The sequence below is a fragment of the Zonotrichia albicollis genome, chromosome 20 (assembly GCF_047830755.1).
Source record: "Zonotrichia albicollis isolate bZonAlb1 chromosome 20, bZonAlb1.hap1, whole genome shotgun sequence".
NCBI classification, from domain to species: Eukaryota; Metazoa; Chordata; class Aves; order Passeriformes; family Passerellidae; genus Zonotrichia; species Zonotrichia albicollis.
Genome location: NC_133838.1, coordinates 4,175,917 through 4,190,370, shown reverse-complemented (window position 1 = coordinate 4,190,370; position 14,454 = coordinate 4,175,917). Strand labels below are relative to the sequence as shown.

The following is a 14,454-nucleotide window of genomic DNA, read 5'->3' as shown; positions in this document are numbered from 1 at the left end:
TCTGCAAACAGAACTGCAACGGACTGAACATGAACGGGAGAGAAAGCAGTAAGTCTGAGAGTTTTATTTGCTATCAAATACATCCCACACACCCTGCCCCACACAATCCCCGTCCAATCGCTCCTACGCTCCCATCCCATCCTATCGCTCCCAAATTGGGATCCCATTTCTCCCATCTCCTTCCAACCCCATCTCACCCTGGTACCTGTGGAATGGAGTGAGTTTGGCATAGGATTGAGATTTTGAGGTGGGAACAAGCAATTTGAGGTAGGATTGAGCCCTTTTGTGTTAAGATTGACCTGTTTTCAGTATGATTTGAGTGGTTTTGAGGTGAAAGATTGATCCCTCTTCACTTTTGGACTGCAAAGAGATGGAAAAGACAAGAAAATTAAGGCCAAACCAAAAGAATAAGAAGCCAGGTGTGTTCCCAACATGGATCACAGGGAAAGTGGGTCACCAGGGCTGTGCCCCAAGTGCCTCCTCCAGTGGGGGATGGAGCTGGAGCAGAGCACGAAGCTCTTCCTGCACTCAGGGCACTAGCAGGGCTTCCCTTATCGGTGGCTGTATTGGTGTCGGGTCAAATGAGAGCTCTGTGAGAAGCTCTTCGCACATTCTCTACACTTGTAGGGTCTCTCCCCTGTGTGGATGCGCCGGTGGGTGATGAGTTGGCAGTTGTACTTAAATCCCTTCCCACACTCAGGGCAGAAGAGGGTCCTCTCCTCTGTGTGACTCAGATTGTGCAGGAGGAGATGGGAGTTGAACCGAAATCTATTCCCACACTCGGAACACTCGTAAGGCCTCTCCCTAGTGTGGATCTTTTGGTGCCTGATCAGGGTGTCATGGTCCCTAAAGCTCTTCCCACATTCCCCATACTCGTAGGGTCGTTCCCCAGTGTGGATCCTCTGGTGCTTGATCAGGTCAGAGCTCCCGCTGAAGCTCTTCCCACACTCCCCACACTCATGGGGCTGTTCCCCAGTGTGGGTTCTCTGGTGGCTGATCAGGCTGGAGCTCTGCCTGAAGCTCTGTCCACACTCCCTACACTCGTAGGGCCTCTCCCCAGTGTGGGTCCTCTGGTGGCTGGTCAGGTGGGAGCTCCGGCTGAAGCTCATCCCACACTCCCCACACTCGAACGGCCATTCCCCAGTGTGGGTCCTCTGGTGCTCAATGAGCTTATAGTTCCACCTGAAGCTCTTCCCACACTCCACACATGTGTGGGGCTTCTCCCCATCATGGAGCTGTTCATGGAGCACCAGCTCAGAGCTCTGGCTTGATCTCTGGCCGCCTTCCCAGCCCAGGCTGGCTCTTTCCTCCTCAGATCCCTGCCAGCTGCATTTGCAGCCCCTCCTCGTGCGGCATCTCCGGCGCTTTTCCTCCCCGTTGGCTTCCTGCGCCATGGAGCCGCTCAAAATGGCTTCTTCCACCAGGTTCTGCTGCGGGCATTTGTTCCCCCTGCTCTCCATGCTCAGCTCCTGCTCTGGGGGAGGAAGGACAAGGACAGGATGGGATTTGCGTCTGTGCCACAGGCAAGGGCAAGGAGATTCCCCGCAGGGCTGAGCTGCAGCCAGGGCCATACTGGGCTGGGCTACGGAGCAGCACAGAGGGGAAAGGGGCACTGACTTCCTCCTCACCTGCTTCAGTGTCCCAGGGCATCTTCCTCACAGACTCCCAGGGGTTGGCAATGGGAAATCCTGGTTTGGGGAAAACAAGGGATGAGCATATTGAGTTTGAAGGTCCCTCTGCCCAAGTCCATCTCTACCAGTCACCGGCCATCTGTACTTCACAAAAACCTTCCAAACACCCAGATTCAGCCCTGGAAAAGCCTCCCAGGAGTTCCCTGTCCCTGGTCCCTCCCTTTGGGTGTTCAAGGGTTCCCCCCGTCCCAGCTGCAGGGGGTCACACTTAGATTGGGGGTCCCCCTTCTCGGTGCCCGCCCTGCCAAGGCTGCTGGCAGTCCCAGCGATCCCAAAAGCTCCCCCCTCTTCGCTCTCCCCATTTCGGGATGCCGGGGCTGTTTGGGCTCCCGGGCTCCCTTCTCCCCTCATTCTCTGCTATGGGCTGCAGCTGCTCCAAGGAGTCCCCCCTGCCCCTCTCCAGGCTCTTGAGGCTCCCGCCCATGGCGGCGCTCCCCCCTCTCTGGGCTCCCCACTTTGGGCTCCTGGGGGACACAGGGCTCTGCTCCTCCAGGCTGCCTCTGCCGGCAGCCGCCACCGGCACCCCCTGATGTCCCCCCGAGGGGCCTTTTCCGCTCAGCCTTGGACTGCTTCATTCTCCAAACATCCCTCAAAAAACCCAACTGGGAGCAACTGGGAGTGTCTGGGAACATGCTGGAGGGAACTGGGCTATACTGGGACATACTGGGAGGGTGTAATGGGAGGGACTGGAACAAATGAGGGTGAAAGAGAGCAACTGGAACCATGTGGAGCACAACTGGCTCTTACTGGCAGGGACTGGGAGCACAGTGGGGCCATCTTTGGATCATACTGGAAGGGACTGGACTAATATAAGAAAACCCTCAAAAACTCCAGAGATACACCAAAAATCCCAGTGGAACTCACCAAAATTTTATAAAACTCCCAAAAATTTCAATAAATTCCCCCCCAAAACCCCCACAACCCCAACAAAACACCCCAAATCCAAAACCTTCCAAATCAACAAAACCCCCCAAAATCACATAAGCATCTCTAAACCCAATAATTCTCCCAAAAACCCCCAATAATTCCCCTTAAATTCCTAACAAAATCCCCCAAAGCCCAAAAAAGCCACCCTGAAATTCTCAAACAGACTCGCAAAACCCCAAAATCCCCACAAATCCCCCCAGAACCTGCCAGACTCAGTGGGGCTGTCCTGGATCAGGGGGCACCGGCCGGTGGAACAGCAGCCACTTCAGGGGGCCCTCAGAGCTTTTTGGCGAGGGGGCACCATGGGAGACCCTCCAAAAACGGGGGGGGGGGGGGGGGAGGAACCCCTGCGGTGCCCCCTCCCCCTGAAACCCCCAGACCTTGGTTCAGGGTGGGCCTGGGACCCCCCGGGACCCCCAATTCTCCCCCGAGACCTCTCCAGGAACCCCAAACCCCCCAGAGTCCCCCAGGGTTGGCCTAGAATCACCCTGGACCCCCAAACCCTCCCCAAGACCCCCAAAACTCCCCAGGACTCTCAGACCCCCCCATTTCCCTCCAAAATTCACCCCAGAGCTACCTGAAACCCCCCTGTGAAAAATGCATGTATTTTATGATTGGCTTTTTGCAAATATTAAAATGAATATTATATGTGTTGTGTTAGAAAGAAATGCTGTATTAATTCTCTTAAGTACTGTGTTAAATATAGTTTTAGGTTATAAAAATTGTTAAAACAGAAACTATGCTATGTAAGATGCTTTGTTTAACAGAAAGGGCTTGCAGCGAGATAGCAGCCACAGGACACCTAAATCTTTCAGAGAAAGGGAATTTATTGCCTTCTTATCAGAAGAAATGAACTTCTTCCCACCTTGGAGGCGCTGTTAGGATTAGAAGGAAGAAGCTGACACTGACCAGACAGAATCCTGTGTTTGAATGGAATTTATGCATCATGTATGAAGTGTATGAATATGCAACGGGCTATTGTTCTTAATGGTTAGTCCTTTGTTAGCAGGGGTCTTTTTTGGGCTCGTGATGCCCAGAAAAAGGTACCCGGACGTCCATAATTCTTTGTTTTTATTATCTCGTATTGTCCTAATTCAATTTGTCCAAATTGCTATTACTCTAATTGTGTTACTATTTTTATAACCATATTTTTTACTTTTAAATTTTGAAAACAACCGATTGGCGTTCTTCACAATTTGGTAGCAGAGGATGGTTGCTAACACCTCGCTGCCTGTGCTTTAGGAGAGTCAGAGTGGAGAAGGCACGCCCTGCCCTATTTGGCAGCCTCGCTTTGTTTCCCCTGAAGTGACCGACAGACGCAGGTTGCGATCTGTGGACAAAAGGAGGCAATATAACAGAGAGAAGGAAAAAAAAGGCTCCCTACAACTGCGGTAATTGGTCCCCTAAGTGTAGTAGTGCGCACGAAGAACCCGGGAAGGAAAAAGGATTGGTAAGTATTTCTCGGGCGGGGGGCAGGTACAGGGAGGGGATGAATGTGTGTGAATGAGAGGCAGGCTGGTTGTCCCAGACCTGCCAAGTGAGTGAGGAGTCTCCCATGCTGCGTTTTCCTCTTTTCGCGAGAAAAACGGCCAGTAAAGAGACAAAGCGAGTGATAAGAGAGTGAAAGAACCCCCCGGGGTGACTGGGACTGGGTCTCAGGGAGGGGTTGGACCCCTCGGAGGTAGGCAGCAAGGTTTCCTCACCCAATCCACTAGGAAACGGGACAGGAGGGGCCCCTAAAACCTGCTGGGTTGAGGGATTTATATTCTAAGAGCATCCAAGAGCAGGGTTGAGCAGAATTCTGTCGGAGTGAGGATATGCCCAAGAACCCTCAGGGTGGGACAACACAACTAGATTGAGGGATTAAAATTTTACCCAACAGCATCCGGGGTTGGACAACACAGCTAGACTGAGGGAAAAATTTTTGCCCAACAAGATCCAGGGTTGAACAACACAGCCAGATTGAGGGATAAAAAATGCCCAAGAACATCCAGGGTTGGACAACACAGCAAAACAAATTAAATGCCCAAGAGCATCTGTAGTTGTACCACACCGCTGGGTTGAGGGACAGAAAATGCCCAAGAGCATCTGGGGTTGAACAACACAGCTGAATTTAGGGAAAAATACCCAAGAGCATCTGGGGTTGGACAACATGGCAGGACTGAGGGAAAAATTGCCCCAGAGCATTTTGGCTTGGATAACACAGCTGGGTTGAGGGATATCCAATAGCACTGAGACTGGCCAGTAACACCTAAACTTGTAATAGGTGATGTGAAAGTAAAAGGTACCTTATTGTTGTTTTGTGGTGTGTGTGAGTGAGACCCACACAAAGTCAGCCTCAACTTCCCGGGCAGGTGGGAAGGGGGAGGCAGTGGAAAGAGGAGTGAGTGACCTGCACACCAGGCTGTAGCTCCCGGGTAGGTGGGGGCTTCTGGGCCGAAGAGGAGTGAGTGACCTGCGAACCAAGCTGGCGTTCCCTGGGTGTGTGAGGGGGCCGTAGCTGAAGAGTGTGAAGGACATGCAGACAGCCTCACAGGGGAACGGACGCCAGAGGCAGCAGAGTCAGGCCCTTCTCGGGGGCCTGGTGACACTGAGACCTGGAGGTCAACCCCAGAGCGAAAGAGGGGGCCACAAGGACCTGTGATTTTCTAGCAATAAGGATCCACTTTCTGTCTTGAGAGTGTGAAGGAATATGTGAAAGTGAATGAGAAATAAAAGTGAGTGAATGTAGATGAATGAAAGTATAGGTAATGTCGATTGTGCATTTTAAGCCTTACCATATCTCCTTGGAGGGAGGTGGATTGTATTGACAAGCAGTGTGAGAAAAAGGGGTTTTTTTGGGTGTAAGTAGTTGAAAGAAAAGTGGTATTTAAGTTGTTAGTAAAAAGTTGTCGTGGGGTGACAGCCTTCAGCCTTTATCCCCATATCGTGTGTTGTGTCTGGCAGCTGTGCCTTCCACCCCTCCCCCCCCGGCCGTCTTGCTGTGGCCGGATGGGGAAGAGGGGGGGGGGGTGTGGGGTGTGCCCAGGCACTTTTGCTTTGGGCTTTTGCTGCTTGGCTTGGCTAGCCGCTTGCTTGCTTGCTTGCTTGCTTGCTTGCTTTCTGCTTTTTTTTTTGCGCTGGTTTTTTTTCTTTTTTTCCCTTTTCTTTTGTTCTCTCTTTCTTACCCTCCCCTGAAGATACTGGACCGGCTCCGGATCTGGCCTGAGAGCTCCAGGACACCCGAAGCCTGCGACAGAAGCTCGGCGCCCTCACAACACAGTCTGGTCCCTTTTCTTTTCTTGTGTTGGGGAGTGTTCTTTTTGTTATTTGTAAATAAATAGGTTTTGTTTTCCACTTTGCTCCTCTGAGGAATTCCTTCCCGAACCCGGTGTTGGGGGAGGGGTGGTTGGAGGTTTGTTCTGTTTTGGGGGGGGCTCCCTTTTTGAGATTTCCCCCTAATTTGTCCTAAACTAGGACAAAAGTGAAAAACGGAAGCAGGGGACGAATAGATAGAAAATTGAAAAATGAGACGGAAATACAGTAAGGTGGATACAGGAAAAGAAAAGCAGAAAAAATTACCAACAGAAATACCCCAAGACAGCCCTTTGGGAGTTATGTTAACAAACAGAAATACAACTCCTTGCAAAATACAGGGTATGCAGAAGTTGATGAGAAAAAACATGCAAACTTGTGAATTATATACTTAAAAAGAGCATTAGAAAATTTAACACAAAAGAAAGGAGTTATATATTGATTCAAGGGATGCCTTTAGAGTAGCACATGCCTCAAGAAAAATTTAAAAAGGGAGATTACTTAATTAAAGATGAAAAAGATTAGTACATGAGAAACTTATTTTCGAGGTTTTAGAGGCATTAAAATTACCTAAGAGAGATAGCAATAGTACATATTAAAGGACACAAAAAGGTAAAGACCCAGAAATAAGAAGAAATAATTGGCAGATCAAGAAGCTAAAGATGCAGCAGAAAATAGAGCTGAAAGAGCTAATATTAACTCCAAATGAAGAAAAATTGGAAATTCCAAAGTTTAGAGAAGCAAAAAAAAAAAATTAAAAAATTAAAATTAAAACAAGATAGGTGGCGAACAAGATAAATCGGGGAAATAGAAACATCTTGATGGAAGACAATTAGATAATAAAACACTTACTAGGGAATAGCAGAGGACATGTATCAAAAAGCCCGGTGGGATACTCAGGCTTTGTGTGATCATTTTTTTAAGGCACTATGGGTGCACTGAGACTTTTAGAGTAGAAAAACAAGTACCTGAAATATGTATAATTTGCCAAAAGATAAATAAAAGGGTGATGAGAAAAACAATATGAGAAGGTCGTGAGTTAGCTCGTCGACCATTTCAAAGTATCCAAGCAGAAGTTTAGATTTGTTAAGCTCTGGATTTATTTGTAAAAACCGTTTAATCCAGAAGAAAAATAGTATACCACATGCTGGGGAGGGGGGAGGCTGTAGGAAAATAACATTTTTGAAAGGCAATAAAAGCAAAACGGGGAAAGTACAAAGCTGAGAACAAAATTACCTCATCCATTGCCGTTCGTTCCCCCACTCGTTCGCAGCTGCACCCCCCCAGCCCCTGCGCCGGCTCCGGCACAGTCCGTGTGTCCCAGTCCGTGTGTCCCAGTCCCGGCCGCCTGGCCCGCGGCCGCTCCGCAGTTCGTGCAGGGGGTGGGGATCTGTCCTGCCGTGTGCACCGTGGTTACCGCGCTCACCGCACCGAAGGAGGGTCCCGTCTGTCCCATCCCCGGCTGCCCTGACTCTGTCGGCTCCCGCCGCTGCAGCCGCGGTCAGTCGGCTGCTCTGCCTCTGCCCGACCAGCCACCGTGAGCCATGCGGGAGCTATCCACGCTCCAGCTCGGTCTGCACCGGAACAGCCCCTCGGGCGATCCCGGCTGCACACCCCGCCTTTGGAGCACCGAGACTCTGAGTCACGCCGAGTCGCCCTGTCCTGCCCCGAGCTCCGTTCCCTTGGTAACCACAGCTCCGGCTGCTCAGAGAAACTCTAAAGGAATCACCTTATCGAAACACTAAAAGTTCAGTTAGAAGAAAGCCCTCTCCTGATTCTTCCTAAATATACAGGAGAAAGGCTATAGAAGATAAAAATACAGAAAGAATGGGATAAAGGGATTGGTCTATTTCCATTAAGAGAGGTTCTCATAGGAGGGGACGGATCAGAGTTTGTAAATGCTCCTTTGACTTCGTCTGAAGTCTGAAATTTTAAGAAATAAATAAAAGAGATATTTGGAGAATCCCATAGACATAGCTGAACAATTAGACCAATTTTTAGGTCCAAACATTTATACTTGAGAAGAGATGTGGTTGGTAATTAAAATAATATTTTTCTCAAGAAAAATGCAATTAATCAGAGCAACTGAAATAAAAGCTTAAGAAAAAGATAATCCGCAAGGACCCCCAGAGAAGACAAAATGCCAACTGTGCCTCCTGAGTGGGGTTAAAATAATGAGGAGGGTAGTAAATACATGAATAGTTATCGTAATTACATAACCAAGAGCATGAATGAGACAGCATATCAAAGGCGAAATGTGAAAACAAAAGGTTTTTGAGGGACAGCTTTTAGAGGGGAAAGAAGAAACTCCAACTAAATAGATAAACAAACTGGAGAGAAAAAGGGAAATGGTCCTAAGTAAGCAGAAGATCTGAAAATCTTTAAAGAAATGGGCACATAAAAAAAAAAAAAAAGTCATAGGCTCTAATTTTTTGGGGGGGACAAATACCATCTGGAGCCTGTGATAACTTTAAAAGTGGGTCCCCGAGAAGAAGAATTAGAATTTGTAATAGACACAGGGGGAGAGAGAACCTGCCTGTTAAACGTTCCAAAAGGTTATAGTGTGAGCAAATATATAGTGAAAGTAACAGGGGCAAAAAGAGAAAGTTTTACATTTCTAGTCATTAAAGATGTGGTAATTGAGGGAAGAAACTAAAATTTAGATGGGAGATGTGTTATTGGTCCCAGGGGCAGGTAGCAATTTATTGGGAAGAGTCTTACAAGTGCAATTAAGAATAAGAGATATCAGAAAATAGGAAAATGATAGCTAGAGTTTTGAAATTACGCCAAGAGGATGAAGGAAAAAAAAATCAACAAAAAAGTTTAGGCTGGAGAAGGAAATAGGGGAGGATTAAATATCGACCCCATAAAGGTTACAGTTGAGAGAGAAGAAAGAGAGAAGTTGAAGTAGAGAGGTAGTTAGGAAAATCTGAGATGTTAGAATGTGAAGTGATGACATCTTGGTGCTAGAAGAGAGCAGAAGTGTGAATGAAGGTTTTTTGCATGAAAGGCAGGGAAGTGTCTTAACACATGGTTGTTAAGAGGTTATTCAATGCCACACTGGGGTCCAGAAAGGCCTTAGCAGAACAGGCCCTGCTTGAAGGGAAAAGAGGGTAGGTTGACGAGAAAGAAAAAGAATGTCAGGAGCACCTGGGCACACCAAGTTTGGGGTTGTCAAGGTTGGGAGGTGTCTGAGCGCTCCCTACGAGCGACGGGGTCTCGGGGGCTGCGGCAGGGACCGATCCATGGAGGTGCCCCGGGCGGTGCTGCAGCAGAGGACACAGGTTTGCGGCCAGGAGCGGGCTGGCTCCGGGGCGGAACTGCCGGGGGGGCTCCCAGACTGTCGGGGTCCCGAGCCCAGGATGGCAGCGTGGGCCCCGTAAGGGGGCCGAAAGAGAGAGAGAGAGAGAGATAGAGGGCAAAAGAGACCCAAGGCAATCCCCAGGGTCCCCATGCCCGGGGCTGCTCTCCCCGGCTCCGGCCCTGCAGCCAAGGGGCAGCACCGGGGGAAGGGCAAAGAACAGCACTGATAGCAAGGCCGTGAAGAGATGGGGAGGGGGGACTAGCACTAAAAGATAAAAATCAAAGCAAAGATTGATGACTCTCCAAACCTCACAAAGCGGTTTGTTTTTCTTAAGCAAGAAGTTTTTTGGTTTTTTTCTTTTGTGTGTTTTGTTTGCTGTTAACGAGAAGGTTTTTTTTTCCTGAAGAAGAAGAGGCTGCTGTAGAGAAAGCTTTTAGCTAAACCCAGAAAGTTTGGAAGAAAAGCAAATGGTAAAAGTTAATGCAGTATTATCTTTCTTTTATTACTATGCTATTAAGAAGTCCTTTCCAGGTACTACTGAAGAAACAATCAGAATCACGGAAAGAGGGTGGATTTATGCCAGCAGAATCAAAGGATTTGTGAAGAAACCTGAGGAATGGACTATCACATTTAAACCGACTGATACCGAACTGACTTTCCAATGGGGACTGAGTGGTAATTGTTTAGAAAAACTCAAATGATCTAAGAAATGTACAAAGAATAACACTGAATTAAGAAATAAGATAACACTTATATCACTGGTTTTGAGCACTGCCTGAATAAAACATCTCCTTTGGGGAGGAATACTTCAGATAGAAGGATCAAGACTGGTTTTGTATTCTGACCTTAGCCTGGGAATCGTACAGGGGAGAAGGGGAATTACCATTTCCATCAGTAAACTTTATTTGGTTCATTCCAATACTGGATATGCTAGCTGGATTATAAGTGCTGGAATTGTGAGAGTAATGAGTATTGTGGTTCACAAAATTTATGCTCTTATTGCCAAAAGTGTTAAAGTAATAACTTGTTTTTGTGGATGGGAATCATTAGTGCTTGTTGAATGAAAGATACCTGAGGAACAGTAGGAGACCACAGTTAAAGGGTGTCAAAAACAATTTGCCTGGAAATTAGTTAGGAGAAAGTGACAAGGAAATAGAGGGCAAGACCAGATTGGCCTCTATATTTTGCCACCAAGAAGATCAAATACACCTGCTGTGGGTTGCAGCCTCACAGGCATGGGAGGTGGGAGTATAAGCCGTACTGGATCTCTGTTATTCCTGTTTCTGGCACTCATTTGTTGTCTTTTCCTTTTCGGGATACCAGCAAGATTGTGTCAAAAATGCTACAGAAAGTATCACATGGAAAGAAACCAAAGTTCCTCTTTTATTACACACACCCATGTCAACAGCCACTGTTATAACCCATCCAAATTAAGAACCTGTAGGCAAAAGGGAGTAAATTATTGGACTACAAGAAACTTAGGAAAAAGTGGTAATAGATTTGGAATTGAATGTCCAAAAGTAGAGAGATGGATTTGTTTTAAATTTAATCTTGAAGATACGGTTCATGATTTAGTAAAAAAATAAATAATAAACGAAAAGGTAAAACCAGCACAGCAATCTAACTCTATATTGACTCCAAATCATCTGTTGAATCGTATTACAAGACGCCAAGCAGTTACAGAAATGGTAGCAAATAAGGCTGCCCAAGCATTAGAGTTAATATCAAGTCAGCTAAGTCAAACAAAAACTGTAGGGTATCAGAATAGGTTGGCTTTGGACTATTTATTGGCCGAAGAAGGAGGTGTTTGTGGAAAGTTCAATATATCAGATTGTTGAAAATTGATGACCACGGAAAAATCATTCTAGAAAAAGCAAAGGAAATCAAAGAAGAAAAATATATACATACATAAAATAACCCAGGTACCAGTCCAAAAATGAGAAAACAATGTTAAAACCTAGCTGGTGAGGTAATGTATTAGAAGAAATGAAGATCTTTCATTTTATGTGTTACAACTGTTTACATATATATTTTTTCCTTTTGTAATCCCCTGTTTTATTTTGCCAGCATAGTCCAGAAGATGCAAGTAGATAAGAAATATTGCTCAAGCCAAATGATTTACAAAGAATAAGAGTGGGGATTGTGAAAAATGCCTGTATTTTACGATTGGCTTTTTGCAAATATTAAAATGAATATTATATGTGTTGTGTTAGAAAGTAATGCTGTATTAATTTTCTTAAGTACTGTGTTGCTGTGGTGTGTTCTTAAGTTTGTTAGTTTGCTCCCCCCATTTTCTGTATTAAATTTCCCAGGACCCTGTCAGTTAGGTTGCTATGGAAATGAAACTGCTCCTCCCCTGGTTTCTCTTATAAAGTGAAAGTGCCTCCTCCTTGAGCTCAGTCAATCACCCCTTTTCTCCTCCCAGGTTTCGAGAATTTTCTTTTCTCTGGGAGGTATGGTTGGCTGTAGCCCCGGAGCCCCTCCTATGATTTATAACAGTTGGTTACTTTAGTATATCAGTTATGTTTCGTACCTCCAAATATGTATTTCTATTGGATAGCCGGGTTTCCCTGCCTTCTTCCCCCCTTTTCCCTTAAAACCCTCTCCTGCCCCCTGTTCGGGGCCATTTGCTGAGTGTTTCCCCTCCTTGTTAGTTCTTCTGTAATAAACCGACAGTTTACCCCCAGCAAGTGGTCGCCTCCTAATTCGTCTCTCACCGCGCTGCTCCGAGCTATCCCCCAGCTCAGCCCGAGGCCAAGATGCCGAGGGGGGCTGCTTTCTGATGGGCAGGGGCCCTGGCCTTCGCCCCTCACCAGATAGCCAGATTCCAGGGCTGTGGACGCCCCCGCTGTATTTAACTGTGTTAAATATAGTTTTAGGCTATAAAAAATGTTAAAACAGAAACGATGCTATGTAAGATGCTTTGTTTAACAGAAAGGGCTTGCAGCGAGATAGCAGCCACAGGACACCTAAATCTTTCAGAGAAAGGGAATTTATTGCCTTCTTATCAGAAGAAATTAATTTCTTCCCACCTTGGAGGCGCTGTTAGGATTAGAAGGAAGAAGTTGACAATGACCAGACAGAATCCTGTGTTTGAATGGAATTTATGCATCATGTATGAAGTGTATGAATATGCAACGGGCTACGGTTCCTAATGGTTAATCCTTTCTTAGCAGGGGTCCTTTTTCGGGCTCATCATGCCCAGAAAAGGTACCCAGACGTCTGTAATTCTTTGTTTTTATTATCTCATATTGTCTTAATTCAATTTGTTCAAATTGTTATTGCTCTAATTGTGTTACTATTTTTATAACCATCGTATTACTACTAAACTTTTAAATTTTTAAAAACAAGTGATTGGCGTTTTTCACACACACATAACTATAAATCTACAAAACTTCTCTTAACATATATTTAATATTCACTCTTTAATTGTGAGAGACAACCATCCATCTCATTATTCATCTACAGCATCATTTTCTAATGTTGTTGACTTTCTCAGCTTCTTTGTCAGTTAATCACAGTTAATACTTGTGATTTTATAACAGAATGTTCTTGTATGGGATTTTGCAAGATTCTGTCATCAGATTTCTGTTTTGTTCTTGGATTTCTTAGTGCTGGGTCAGAACTGAATGCAGCATTTTGGGAGGGAAGCTTTCAGCTTCACTGGGGCCAGGACCCATGGGGCTCTGAGGGGTTCCTGGTGTGAGAATCCCCAGTCACTTGTGTTAAAATTTTAAAAGTTCAATAGTAAAAAAATGGTTATAAAATAGTAATAAAAATTAGAGCAATAAGAATTTGGACAGAGTTAAGACAATAAAGACAATAAAAAGCAAAGAATTACTGACATTTGGATGCTTTCCTCTTGAAAGCATGGCATGCTAACAAAGCATTAACCCTTAAAAGCAACAGCCTGTTGCATATTAAAATATCTCATACATGATGCAAACATTCCTTTCAAACTAAGGATTTTTCTGTTTATTGTCAACTTCTCCCCCTTCATTTGTAAATCACGGTTTGGCTCCACGGAGTCTGAAAGGAGGTAGAAAAGCCTGGTTCTTCCTGATAAGGAGGCAATAATTCTTCTCTCTGGGATTTTGGGTGTCTTGTTGCTGTTATTTCTGTGCAAAGAATTTCTTTATTATCTTATCCATTCTTTGAGCCAGTTAAAAGTATCTTACATGGCATGGTTTCTATTTTAATATTATGTTGTAGCCTAAAACTATATTTACCACACTACTTAAAAAATACAGTACTACTAATTAATACAATATAACATGTATATTATTCCTTCTAAAAAAGTGAACAGCCAATCATGTAATATGTATTTTTCAGGCACGGAGCTATTCTTGTTGCTATTACTTTTAATATATTTTTTTAAATTAAAATAATTTATTTTTAAATAATTAGCAGCAACCCTTCCATGCCTGTTCACAGCCAGGTCCAGGGTGAAAGGAGGTGGAAGTTGGTGCAAAGCATCTGTAACAGGATCCAGTGGACAAGTCTCACATCACAGACAGTGAGGTAGGGCCCAGGTGGCCACTGAGACAAAGGGCTGGGGCTGAAGGGGATGGGCAGAGTTGTCCATCCCATGTTGAGGAGCTGTTTTTCCACTGGGCATGGTCTCCTTAGCATACCCTGGATCAGTGCCAGTTGCACAGTGCTGTTATCACCTCTTCAGAGTGGGCTCTGCAGCCTTCATCTCCAGCCCTCAACCCTCTCTAATGAGCTGTACAATGGCTGAAGACTTGACAAAGGGGAAGGTTGTAAGAGCCTAAATGAGAGATGTGGGACTCCAGGTGGCTCTCCAAAATGCAGTTTATTGTATACAAACTGCAGTTTATTCCATCCCAGAGGTTCCAGCAGTCCAAGGTCGTGGGTGACAGAGCCTGTGCCTACAGCTGTCAGCTCCAGCTGCACACAAGACTGGACACCCTTTAATTTTGGTTACAATGTATTATATACTTTTCTTTGCTGAGCATAAAGATTTCTTTCACTAACTGGAGAGCTTAATTGGATAATCCTTAAATGATGAAATACATAACAGACTGAAAGAGCGCTATGAAGCCAAGTGTCATTATTTTATCCTGTGATATGGTGTGAGTATTGAAATTTCAGATTTTAGGGTGCAGGTAAAATTACAGGACTCTCCCAGGGAGCCTGTATTCCTTTATTTGCAGTATATGAATAATTTAATACTGCACAACCAATCTATACCTTAACTTTTACCTATAGCCTAAC

General features: G+C 45.5%; 1 protein-coding gene across 1 annotated transcript in view; it reads right to left on the bottom strand.

The window, feature by feature from the left end:
- Positions 1-349: 349 nt before the first annotated feature.
- The window catches only part of LOC141731341 (uncharacterized), a 412,011-nt gene continuing 397,906 nt past the window's right edge, over positions 350-14,454 (bottom strand). Inside the window, 2 exon segments of the mRNA XM_074555961.1 lie at positions 350-360; positions 779-1,282. Coding sequence (XP_074412062.1) covers positions 350-360; positions 779-1,282 — 515 coding nt within the window.